At 63.6% G+C, this 12,911-nt stretch overlaps 1 protein-coding gene across 1 annotated transcript in view; it reads left to right on the forward strand.

Moving 5' to 3' along the window:
- The first annotated feature begins 858 nt into the window (after window positions 1-858).
- The window catches only part of RPS6KA2 (ribosomal protein S6 kinase A2), a 299,653-nt gene continuing 287,600 nt past the window's right edge, over window positions 859-12,911 (forward strand). The window contains exons 1-2 of the mRNA XM_070073285.1: window positions 859-1,049; window positions 4,851-4,910. Of these exons, the coding sequence (XP_069929386.1) occupies window positions 987-1,049; window positions 4,851-4,910 (123 nt within the window). The 5' untranslated portion in view covers window positions 859-986. The remainder of the gene's footprint in view (window positions 1,050-4,850; window positions 4,911-12,911) is intronic.

Below are 12,911 nucleotides of genomic sequence, written 5' to 3' on the forward strand. Positions count from 1 at the left end.
GCCTGTGTCCACCTGCACACGGCTTATCCCCGGACAGAAGTGGAGTCGGAGGGAGGGCAGGGGCCCTCTCCTCCCAGCCCCCTCCTGACAGCGAGAGAGGGCAAGGCCCCCTCCCCCTTGCTTGCTCCCATCAGGCCGTCCAGGACTGCCCTGGCTGTGGCTCGGGCCCCTGGGGAATGGGATGCGGAGTAGGGAGGTGTGCTTCCGACCAGTGCTTCCCCTGTGCCGTGGGGCTGCACGGCTGCCGGTCCCGGGCCTCCTGGCCCCCGGGGTCCCACTGGGCAGGGGCAGTATCGGCCTCTTCTCCCGGGCGTCCTCCAGTGCCTGGGTCTGGGCGGGCAGCTGCTTCGCTCCTTGGTCAGCAGCAGCTCCACTGCACGGGGGGGTGGGGGTGTCAGATATTAGCGCGGAGAAGGCGGCTCTGCTGCGTCCAGCTGTCTCTGTGTCCCCTCTCCAGGGGTGGGGAGTCGGGAGGGGGCGGGGGAAGGGGCTGAACCTGCAGCCCCGGCTGGCTCCCCCCTTCCCAGTCCTTGGTTGCTATGGGGTTTCTATGGCAGCAGCATCCTCAGACTCAACTTTCACCCCTCGTTTAGAGCCAATTAAGGTAAAATAGTGAGGGGGAGGAGAGAGCGTGGCAGGGGCGGGCGGGGGCTGGGGAGAGACTCCGGATTCCAGGCCGCGCGCTCGCGCTCCCCAGAGTCGCAGTACGGCTGGGAGCTCCCAGGAGCTGCAGCGGCTGCTCTGCCTTCCCCGCCCAGCCAGAGCCGGAGCCCAGCCGCTGTGCTGAGCCGCCGCCGCCGCGGCCCGGGATCTCCGCCAGGGGCCATCCGGAAGCCCCCGGGGTCCTGCCCACCGGGAGCCCCTCAGCGTGGCGCCTGGCCCTCGCTGAGCCCGGCTCCTGCCGCCCTGCCGGGACCCTGTGCTGCCCCTGCTGCTCTGGTTTCCTGCTGTCATCGCTCCATCGGAGGGAAGGAAAGTTTTAAAAAATGCCGATTGCACAGTTGCTGGAGCTATGGAAGAAGATAGAGGTGGAGCCCATGGAGACGGAGGTGAGTGTGGGGAGGAGAGGATGCACTTTTCCGCGGTCTCCAAGCCCTCTGCGTGGCAGGTGGACCGAGCGGCCTGCGTGTGGCGGGGACCTGGGTGGCTGTGCTGGCAGGTCAGGGTGGGCGCAGCGACATGGGCAGGGAGAGACGACAGTTGCTGCCCTCAGGGAACTTCAGGCTGCACCCTGGAGTGTGTGTGTGTGTGTGTGTGTGCGCGTGCGTGTGTGTGTGTGAGAGAGAGACAGAGAGAGAGACGGAGGGCGAGTGTCCGTGTGCACCCTCAACAAGTGGCTCCCGGCAGGACCCGGCCTGCTGCAGTGCAGGACGGGGCAGAGCAGATGGTGGTGGCTCTCGGCAGGGAGCCGAGGGCACACAGGGGCAGATTGGGAGGAGAGCTCGGGGTGACGAGAGAGAGAGAGAGAGAGAGAGAGAGAGGGACGAGGTGAGGCAACAGCCGTGTCCTTGCCCAGCCCCAGGGCGGGCTGGGGTGCCTCGGCCGTCGCACCTCCCTGGGGAGATGGCTCTGCTCCCGGAGTTTGGTTTGCTCCGTCTGAATTCCACACGGCCAGCACCCATGTTTCCTGGGAGAGAGTCCCCCACGGTGGACACCGGCATCATTAGATGCACCGTGTTCTTTATCACGGCTCGTGTTGTGTGGTGACTGATTTTAAGAACTTACTAAACCTTCATCACATCCAAGCCTTCACCCGAGCCGCATCCCCCCACTCAGCGCCACGTCTGCCAACTCGTTCCTGGCAAGGTTGAATTCTGTTTATACGGATACGCCGTGTGCGCCTCGAGGCACGCACGGAACAGCTTCCCAGGGAGCCAGCGATTCTGTGTTACCAGGACATTCCTTCTGATTTTATGGCTAACACTTTCCTGGGCAGCCAGGCAAACTGAGCGGTGCTGGCATGCGTCAGGTCAGAAGCCACCGGCGAGCCTGGCCCGGGTGTGCGGCCGCCGTCTCAGAACGCACTGGTCCCCGCTGCCTCTGGCCGGCAGCCCAGGTCGGGTAGGCGACAGGAGGCTGCCGGGTGCCGTGAGCTGTCCCTGGTGCTGGACAGAGCCCTCTGGTGCCAGGGGTTGCCAGTGCAAGGCTGCTTTCTCTCCTAGGAGAGAGTTGTTGAATGAATGGACGCGCGAGCAGTGAAGCTGGAAGCCCGTTTTCCTCACTGGCGGCTCTCTAAACATCCCAGCCGCGCTGTGCGTCCTGCCCAGGCAGGGAGGGCTCATTCAGCAGCCGAGCGCCGGCCCTGCTGGGACGCGGGCCTCCCGTGGCCGCCGTGACACAGCTGCACGCGCAGGGACAGCTTGTGCTTGAAGGGCCTCTGAAACCAGCTGCCGGCGGCTGGCAACACACGCGTCCAGGCTGCTCTGAAGACAAGTCGTGACCCTGCAAGCACTGTAGGTGCAAAGGGCCTGTGGTAGAGTAGGCAGGGCCGTGTCCCCCACCCCCCGGCCCCAGTCAGGGGTGCACAAAGATGTGAGCCCTGTGTTCTGGAACTCAGAGCCGACAGTGGACTCCAATACCAGGGCAGGCGTTCGGCACGGCAGCTAAGACGCCTCTTGAGATGGACGCACGCCTGGGTTCAAGTCCCAGCTCTGCTTCGATCCTGGCTCCCTCCCAACACAGTGCTTGGGGCCTGTCACCCCTGTGGGAGGTCCAGGCTGCGTTCCTGTCTCCTGGCTGCTGTGGGCGCTTAGGGAAAGAACCAGCAGGTGGGACACTGCTCTGTGCCTATCTCTGTCTCTCTGCCTTTCAAGTAAATAAAAGTAAATAAAAGCCTTTTAAAGAAGCCAGCATCGTGGCCCAGCAGAGGAAGCCACCGCTAGGACCCCAGCAGCCATACGGAGCAGCAGGGGCAGTCCCGGCTGCTCCACTTCCCGTCCAGCTCCTGCTGTGGCCTGGGGAAGCAGCAGAGGATGCCCACATGCTTGGGCCCCTGCACCCGCGTGGGAGACCCGGATGGGGCTCCTGGCGTCAGCCTCGCCCAGACACGGCTGTGGCAGCCATTTGGGGAGTGAACCAGCGGATGGAAGAGTCTGTCTCCCCCTCCCTATCTCCACCTTGCATACAAACAAACAAGGAAGCAGGCAGCCCGCGGGGTCCACTTGGCCTCTGAAAACAAACTAAATGTCACAGAAACCCGTTAAAGAGCACGCACGCAGTTCTCACCTGCTCTGAGGTTTTGGGGCTTGTAGTCATTTGTTTTCATTTAACACCACAGGGGCTTCCAGGGGGGAGTTGGCTCCCTGGGCTCTGGTTTCGCTCTCATGCCCTCTTCCCACTTTGCCCTCTGACCTCTCGTGCACCTGTGATCTGGGGGACCCGCTCACCGAGTGTCTGGGGGTGCCGGGCCTGTGATCTGGGGGACCCGCTCACCGAGTGTCTGGGGGTGCCGGGCCTGTGATCTGGGGGACCCGCTCACCGAGTGTCTGGGGGTGCCGGGCCGGAGGGCAGGTGCGCTCCCAGAAGAGGCGTCCCGGCGGCGGCCACGGGGCCGGGAGTGGCGGGGTTCTGAGTTGCTCTGGGATCGCCCCACGGAGAGGGGGAGCAGGCTGAAGCAGAAATGGGGCCTGGAGGCTGGGATGTGAATCGCGTTGGGTGGTGTGTGCGAGCTACGCTCTAGCTGGATCCCCCACCCCAGCAGGGCTGCTCCAGCCGGGGGGGGGGGGCCGTGGGGGAGCCGCCTGCGGGCCCTGCTGACCCGGCTCCTCTGCGTCCTTTTGGAGGAGAACCCATGATTGTTCTTCCTGTGATGTCATCAGGCGTTGGAGAAGGGAGAAGCCCTGTTTCCTACGCCGAGCCACTCCAACACCAGTGCCCGGTTGGTCACGGCGGCCGCGAGAAGGTGGAGCTGGGCGTAGCACTGGCAGCGGCCGCCGGCTCTGAGCGTGCATGGCGGAGCGTGTGCCGCCGGCGTCTCGCCGTGTTCTCTCCACAGGCCTGGGCGTAGGTGCCGGCGGGCCTTAGGTGGCAGACGGAGCCCTGGACCCCGTCTGCGGGAGCACGGCTGTGTGTCCTCAGGGCCAGGCCGTGGCCGCGCTGAGGTAATTCCTTCTCCACTGAGCTGAGGCTCAGCAGTGGCCACGAGGGCCCTCACTGTCCCCCGTTCCTGTCCTGACCATGGCAGGCTTTGGGCGTCCCAGAAACCCACGTCCCCGCTGCATCAGGTCACCTCGCTGCCCTCTGCACCCGCGGGCAGCCCTCTGCACGCATCGCTGACCCGGCAGCTTGTAACTTTGGATGCGAAACTCCCTTGTTTGGGGCCTCTTTAAGAAGATAGGTTACCAGGGGGTTGAGCTATCTATCTATCTATCTATCTGTCTTCTCGTTATTTGAAAGGTAGGGATACAGACAGGAAGACGCAGAGAGATCCCCCGTCTGCTGGTTCAATCCCCAGATGCCCACAACAGCCAGGGCTGAGCCAGGCCGAAGCCGGGAACTGGGAACTCGGTCCAGGTCTCCCACGAGGGTGGCAGGGACCCAGCGACGGGAGCCATCGCCGCCTCTCAGGATGCTGGGATTGGAAGCAAAGGAGCCGGGCCGCGAGGCCGGCGCTCTGGTGTGGGACGTGGGCATCCCCTGCGCCGACAGAACCGCTGTGCCACACCTGCTCCGGCGGCCTGTGGTTCCGAGTCCACTCCGGTGCTGGGGCCAGAGGGCGGGCCCCGCCCCCGCCCCCGCCCCCGACCTGCCCTGAGTGTGCACTTAGTGTTCTGGGTGCTGATGCCTCTCGGGGGGCCGTGGACCCCCCCCCCCGGCGGTGCTAACTGTGTTACGTGTGTTTCTCTTGTCAGACCACGGAGGAGGACCTGGAGCTGGACCCAGAGCCTGCCACGGAGGACAGCGTGGAAGAAGTAACTATGGGGACCTCGTTAGCTGGGGGGGGGGGGGCTGGTGCTGGAGAGGGTGGGCGAGTCAAAAATTTCCCGCAGGGGGAACAGCTTAGGAAATACACAGTGAGGGGTGTGGGTCGCCTGGCCCGTGGGCCATGTGGGGCTGAGAAGTCACGTGGTCTGGCCCTCCAAGGCGACCACAGGTGAGACTCATGAGGCTGGCAGCTGTGACCGGCTGGGAAGGCCTCGTCCAAGGCCGTTCTGGGCTCTGTGAGGAGCCCCCTCCCTGCACGCGGGGCGCGCGCGGGCCCCGACTCCAGCGGTGCCATTACTGGCTAAGGGAGGAAGAGCGGCTGGTGCTGGCTGCCTTTGGGTTCCGGCATTCTGGTGATGGCAGCTGGAGCACAGCCCCAGCTTCGCCCTGACCTTCTGCGTCCCTGCCGGGGCCCTGCAGCCAGAGCTCTGCCCTGGCCGGGTCCACACGGGTCAGAGCGTGGGCAGCATGTGAGCCAGCGAGTTTCCTGAACAGACGAGGGCTGGGTTTTTGTGTGCAGAGTAGCGGGGCAGAGGAGGAAGGCTCGAGGCGTCCACGAGAGCCAGCCACGCCGTGGCGCTGCCTGCAGTGCTGCCGGGCTTCTGTGGGAGCGCTGTTCCCAGGGAGCCCGTGATGTGCCTCTCGAAGGCAGATTAGCGTGCGATTTGGCTGCTGGCTTCAGGGGGCAGACGAGGGGCACAAAGCCAGCACAGGTGCAGCAGAACTGCTCGCTCTGCCGGGCAGGAGCCGGGCGGGCGCCGGGATTGTGCGCTGCAGTGCCGCAGTCTGGGCTCCGGTGACAAAACCCCGAGCAGGAGGCTCATAAACAACGGGTGTGCTTCTCACGCTCTTGGAGGCTGGAGTCCAGATGCAGGCGCTGGTAGACCAGGCGCTGGTGCGTCCCTTGCTGTGTCCTCCGGGGGCGGAAGGGGCGAGGCAGCCTCTGGGGGCACAGCCATTCCCCGGGGACCCGGCTCCTCCCGCCGTTCCCCTGGGGGCTGGGGGTCCACGCGAGCATTCAGAGGCCCACGGGTGCTCCAGCAGCTCACGGCAAGCTCACCTTCCGGCTCGTCGCCAGGGCTGGCGTCCTGGGCTCTCCTGGCCTCGGGCTCCCTCCCTGGCGTTTCTGATGGGACTCTGGGTGGGGAAGAATCACAGGGGAGCAGTAGACACAGCTGAGCTCCCCGCGTTGTTCAGGAGGGCGGACGGAGGGGCAGGGAGCTCTCCGATCCTGACGGCGCCTTGTCTGCGTGACGGGAATCAACAGATCTTTGGTTCTTAACGAAGGGAAGAAGCCAGCGGGCATAGCGCGGGGGTACTTGCAGCGCCGCGATACGGGTACTTGGATGCGTGCGTGGTGTCTGTGGGGTAACGAGGAGCATCCTGGGAAAGCCGTTTTCTCTCCTGATGCGCCGGACGGACGGGCGGGCGGGCGATGCCGGAGGCCGGCGCGGCTTTCAGCACAGCCGCGGAGGATGGCGGTCAGGTTCTCCGTGCAGCTGTCGCGTGTCTGTTGCGGGAATCTTTTCCTTCACGTGTCCTCTGCCTTCCGAGGGGAGGTTGCGAGGGCTCTGAGCCGGAAGGAGCGGTGGCCGGGTCACAGGCCGTCAGCGGCCGCCGAGCTGTGTGCTGGGTCCCGCTTTTTGCCGTGTGATGGGGAGGATGATGGAAGGTTATCTTTCTCTGGAGGAAAGAAATCACTCAAACTGGTGGTTGTTTTCTCGTCCGTTCAGTCAAGGACACTGACTGATACCCCGTGGGCCACGCTCAAGGAGGCGGGGACGCGGCCAGGACGGCGTGCCGTGATCAGCCGCTCCCTCGGCTTTCCTGGGGAGTGCGTCTCACGCTTTGAAAGGTTTACTTATTAGAAAAGCAGAGTGACACAGAGAGAGACAGAGGGAGAGACGGAAGCTTCCATCCACTGGTTCGCTCCCCAAATGGCCGTCGTGGCCAGTTCTGGCCCAGGCCAAAGCCAGGAGCCAGGACATCCATCCTGGTCTCTGACGTGGGTGGCAGGGGCCCAAGCCCTCGGGCCATCTTCTGCTGCCTTCCCAGGCATGTTAGCCAGGAGCCGGGACATGGACCAGGGCTCTGATGTGTGATGCCTGGCCATACCCGCCCTCCTCACCCTTTGTTGAAGTCTGGCACACGTCTGGGCTATCTCAGGCACACGTCTGGGCTATCTCAGGCACACGTCTGGGGTATCTCAGGCACAAGCACCCCAGCGGTGACCCTCCTGCAAGTGCACCTCCCGTCTGGCTCTGTCCGGCCTCTGAGAAGTTCTGGAGCGGGGCTAGTGTGACCACTGGGCCTGAGACGGGCGGTCGGCCTCTGAGCCGCGGGTCAGCGCTACCCGGGCCTTCTCACCGCTGCTGACGGAAAGCCCCCCCCCCCGCACAGGCGCCCTAACCCTAGCCCGCAGGCGGGGCCCAGGCTGACCTCACCCCACACCCTGGAAGCTTCCTTCGTGTTCCGAGCCGTGCAGCGGGGGCCCTGGCAGGCGCCCAGGGAGTGCTGCTGTGGAGGACGTCGCTGGGGCCAGACCACAGCCTGGAAGGGCGATCGCGTGAGTGGACGGCCTCTTCTCACGTCTGTTTGGCCAAGTGGAGAGCTGGGGGGTGCGATGCCCCAGAGAGCTCGGGTTCAGGGTGGAAATCACGTATCATGTGTGCCGCTTGGCCTGGGGTAAGCCCTGCATGGCCGCCATGCGGCCTCCCCCCAGGGTTCACCGAGCGACCTGACCAATGGCGCAGAGGGGGCTGGGCAGACCCCCAACCACACCTGGGGGTCTGGGCGGTGCTGTGATGGGGAGAGCGGTCCTCGCTCGGCCAGCCAGGCAGGGCTCTGCTGAGGTGCTGGGCTGGGCGGGTAGGCTGGGGGCGTTGACCTGAGTTGTGATGGACAGGTGGTGTTAGCAGACCCTGTGCCAGGGGGCGGCCCAACCTGCCCCGCCCACTGGAGGTGCAGATGAGCCTCCTCTCCACCCGACCCCTGGTCTGCGTGCTCCTCTGTGTTCCGGGACACGTTGATGATTTTTAGGTGCATTTTCACTGCACGGAAAAGCATACGTAGCGTTTTCCAAGGGCTCCCGTGTTGGGGTTCTGGGTGTTTTTAGAAGAAAGACCATCTTCCTACGTAGGCTGCCTTAGAAGATGAGGCCCAGAGAAACTGGCGAGGCCCAGCCTGCTTCCGCCTCCTTTCCCCGGGGCCGCTGGCTGGACCCCTTCCGCGAGTGCCGCCCTCGTCTTCACAGCACAGCAGGAAGTTCTGGGGGGGGGGGAGAGGGCATGGCGCTCTCAGCCTTCATTCTCCAGGGGAGGGTGACGGGGACTCACATGCCAGCCTGGGCGTGCGGCCTCCTCTCGGGCAGCTCATCCTGCCAGCGTCATCCCTGCCATGACCCCTCTCTGAGTGCCCGACCCCTCGACTTCTGTGCTCAGGGAGGGAGCTCTGGTCGAGGAGGGGCCCCCCGAAGCCCAGGGAGGGCTTGCGGCAGGGAGCCAGCCCACCGGGGTCCTCGGCCCTCGGCCCGCGGCCTGGGCGCCAGCGCCCACAGTCTCCCACAGAGCAGCCCCCCCCCCCCCCCCAGGATCGGCACGGAGCCTCTCTGCTCCCCTTAAGGAAGCAAAGCAAAAACATCTCGAACGTCTGACAGGCGTGAGGCAGGATGACTCATGCAGCTTAGGAATTAATGGAGGAATTAGGAGCCGCGCAATCGCAGCTTCACAGAGTTCACCAAACCGCCCCCCAGCCCCGCGCGCCGCCTTGCGTGCGTCTGTCTTCTAGAGCCCGCTCACGTCTCCAAAGGCGGGTGTTACGTAAGCTGCCAGGCAGTGCCTACTCCTCTGCGCGTCTGTGTCTCACTGCTGCTCCCTGGCAGACACGATGCCTGGCTCGGGGGTGGTGTGTGCACACACCGTGTGGACAGAGCCGTGGGCACCCCTCTGTGTGTAAGCGCACTCTGGGGAGGGAACCCGGACCCCGGCTTCCCGAGGCAGCAGCGCTCACTGGGGCAGCAATGCAGGCTAACACGCACGCTGTGTCGCGGCACCATTTGATGGGCAAGCGGCAATGACTCGCCAGGATTCACGAACGAGGAGCCGGCTCTGAGCCCTGGGACGCCTCCGTCTCACGTGTCTGTCGCCCATCACGGCCCACTGCACTTAACACTCCCCAAACCCGCGTTTTTCTGCCTCTGTAACCAAGCCAGCGCCTCACCCCGCCCCCCAGCTCCTCTCTGAAAGGAGAGGATCAGGCAGCAGACACCAGCCGGGGACGTGAGCCCAGATCCCAGAGCCCCCAGTCCAGAGCCAGCCTCGCTCTGCAGGTCTCCTTGGGGCCGGGGGCTGGCGTGCGCCCCAGCAGAGGGCCTGAGTGGGCGGCTGTGCCGTGGTTTTTATAAAACCCCACATTCTGCAGGGAAGTGACGCTCATGCCCTCAGCCAAGAACCTTGCTCTGTGCTGCAACGTCTGCTGAACGCAAAGCCAAGCGCCACAACGCCGCAGGTGGGAGGGGGCCCTGAGGTCTGGTCTGGGGCGGATGCAGCTCCCGTGTGGGGGCCCCGTCCTGCTGCCTGCATGGGAAACACAACGGACAGACAGGGCTCCGCCCTGAGGGCACACTGGGGCCTGGGGCATGGCTGTGACCCTCCCTCTGGTTTTTGGATGGAGATGACGTCATGAGGTCAGCGCTGTGGCAGGTAAAGCCGCCGGCTGCAGTGCCGGCATCCCATATGGATGCCAGATAGAGTCCCAGCTGCTTCTCTTCCGACCCAGCTCTCTGCTGTGCCCTGGGAAAGCAGTAGAGGATGGCCCAGGTCCTTGGGCCCCTGCACCCACGTGGGAGACCTGGAAGAAGCTCCTGCTCCTGGCTTCAGATTGGCACAGCTCTGGCCATTGCAGCCATCTGGGGAGTGAACCAGCAGATGGGAGACCTCTCTCTCTCTCTGCCTCTCTGTAACTCTGTCTTTCAAATAAATAAACAAATCTTAAAATGAGGGCAGCAGAGAACCAGCGGATGAGGAAATCCCAAATGCAGGCTTTTTCCCTGGTGCACGTCCTTCGGGGAATCCCTGCTCGCCCCGGGGCACCAACCCGGGGGCGTGGCTTTCTGGGAAAGAACCGGAGCTCCTGTCACACAGTGGCTCAGCCCCTCCTTAAAGCACGGTGCAGGCACCGTGGGTGGCCGCCCAGGCCCTGCTGTCAGCCTTCAGTGTCCCGGGCTCCCAGGGAGGGCCCAGCTGCAGGCGGTGTGACCCCGACTCCACCAGAGCTTGTGAGGGGGACCCCAGGGCCCAGCAGCTCAGCCCCCCGCTTACTGTTTATTAGAAAGGCAGAGTTAGAGAGGGAGAGAGCTTCCATCCGCCGGTGCACTCCCCAAATAGCCACAAGGCCCCGGGCTGGGTCAGGCCGATGCCAGGAGCTTCTTCCAGGTCTCCCAGGTGTGTGCAGGGGCCCAAGCACTCGGGCCATCTTCCGCTGCTTTCCCAGGCTCGCTGGCAGGGAGCGCCGGCCCCCAGAGGTGGGATTTATGCAAGGGCTTCGAAACGTTCGTGGCAAGTTGGAATTCAGATAAGGTGGATTTTCCAGGAGCACCTCGACGTCCCCTCCTGCTACTAAGCGGTAGGAATTCTAGGAGCCCCCACACTTCATTCATCCGGATGGGTCACCCGAACACTTCTGGACGGGGAGGCTTCCCCTCCACATCCCAGTGAGACGCAGGGCGTCGGTGAGGGCAGATCTCTAAGCAGCAAGAAGGAAAACAAAGCCGCAGCACCCTCCCGACGTGCGACGGGCGTGCAGCTGGGGGCGGGGGCGGGGGCAGCCTTTGCAACGCGCGTGAGTCACACGGATCTCCAGGGAATCATTAAAACGTATTTTTCTGGGCTGTGGCACCAAAACATCCCTCGGTGCCAAGTGCACACAGAGTAACGGGCTGGGCCCCCCGCGGTGCTCAGGTTCCCGTGGCCTCCACACCTACCTTCTTCCACCTGTGTGCAGGGCACGGAGCCATCCGGTGTCCCCTGGGTGCACAGGAAGCCAGCGGTCGGAGCGCCAGGTCCCTCGGGGGAGGCTCTGTGGACAGTGGCTGAGCATCTGCTCTGGGCCGGGCTCAAGGCACGGAAGTGGCACCTGGTGCCTGCTTTTCAGATCCGTAACTGCCAATTCCACATGCATGTGCCGACGCTGCTGGGGGCGGCCTCTTAGTCTCTCTCTTGAGGGATGGAATGTCTCAAATGCATCCCCGGGTGGGCTGGGGTGGCCTGGGGCTTCTGATCTCCAAGCTGGGGTCGCGGTGACCAGTGTGGACAAGAGAACGCTTGGAGGGTGGGTTTTATAGACTCCGTCCTCTGCCTGCTCAGCCTCCCCCACCATGCTGACCCATTAGAGGGCAGCCGTGGTGTTGGGAGGATAAAGCGTGTGTCCCATGGCAGTGCCCTGAGAACCTCCCGCCTTGTGCCCAGCAACAGGGGACCCGTCACAGGGTCCCTTGTCCAGTGTCCTCAGCTGACTGCACAGCGCCCCTGCTGGGTGCCGGGTGGGGGACGGGGAGACGCAGGATCCTCTCCAAAGCATTGTTTCCGGGGAAATCCTAACGCTCTCAGAGTTGCAGCTGTCTGAGCGCCGCAGAAGAAGCGAGGGGAGGTGTGAAGGGCAGACCTTTGTTTCCCTGGAGGGCTGTGATGCTCCTCGGGAAACCGTTCCCAAACCACCCTTGCCCCGCTCTGGAGCCGGCGTCGGGGTGCAGGGGGCTCTGGCTGCACTGCCTGGCCGCTTCCCCGGGGGAGAGGAGGAGAGGAAGCCAGGGGCACAGGCGCCTCTGGCCGCCCTCTCCACCTGGAGATGTGGGTGAGACTGCAGACCCTGGCCCAGGAGCTCGGGGGGCCGAGACCCCACTCCCAGCAGGCTTCCCGGGGCGCAGAGCCTCTGGCCCCCGGCATCCATGGCGGCTGATGGGGCAGAGCCCTGCGGGCGCGGGCAGTTCTCGGCACTGCGACGTCTCTTCCAGGAGCGTGGGTATTTTGCTCTCTGTACAGACAATACTGGTTTTATTTGACAGTTGAACGTGTTACTTATTGGAGAGGTAAACTTTTGTTCTTTTTGATTCTAAGAAAGCAGCGCGACTCTGACATCTTCCAGGCTGAGAGAGCAGGCGTGCTCAGCCGGCTTCACGGGGCTGAAGTCGGGGTGTGGGCGCTTGAGCCCCCGCGGCTGCCTGCACCTCTGGCTCTCAGAGCCCTCGGCCCCGGGTGGTTGGTTGGGGATGGCAACTATTTTTAAACTGGTGGGCTGTCCTAGAAGCCCCCAAAGTTAAAGAAGTCATTTGTGTTTCCCATTTAGAAACACAAAGTGTGACGGCATCAGGTACGGGGCAGATTTAGCCGCTTCACTGTGGCTTTTTCTTTCTTATAAGTTGTCAAGTGAGGGGCTGGCACCGTGGAGTAGTAGGTTAAGCCTCTGTCTGCAGTGCGGGCATCCCATATGGGTGCCGGCTCAAGTCCCAGCTGCTCCACTTCTGATCCAGCTCCCTGCTAATGGCCTGGGAAACAGTAGAAGATGGGCCAAGTGCTTGGGCCCCTGCACCCACGTGGGAGACCTGGAGGAAGCTCCTGGCTCCTGGCTCCTGGCTTTGTCCTGACCCAACTCTGGCCATTGTTGCCATTTAGAAAGTGAACCAGCAGATGGAAGACTTTCTCTCTCTCTCTCTCTCTCTTTGCCTCTCCTTCTCTGTAACTCTGACTTTCAAATAAATAAATAAATCTTAGAATAATATTCCAGTATGCCACCCAAAAACAAAAGCTTCTCCCAGAAGCCATCGGCACAGACAGCGTGACGTCGTTCTCCCTCCCCCAGCCCTCGCGGCAGGAGGTCAAAGGTAGCCTCTCTGTAAGTCAGGAGCTAGCTGTCCTCCCCGTTCTGCTCACTTCCTTGAAAGCAACCAGCGGGAGCCGAATCGCACCTCTGTGGGCCGGGACATCGATCGCCAG

The sequence above is a fragment of the Oryctolagus cuniculus genome, chromosome 5, assembly GCF_964237555.1.
Source record: "Oryctolagus cuniculus chromosome 5, mOryCun1.1, whole genome shotgun sequence".
NCBI lineage: Eukaryota > Metazoa > Chordata > Mammalia > Lagomorpha > Leporidae > Oryctolagus > Oryctolagus cuniculus.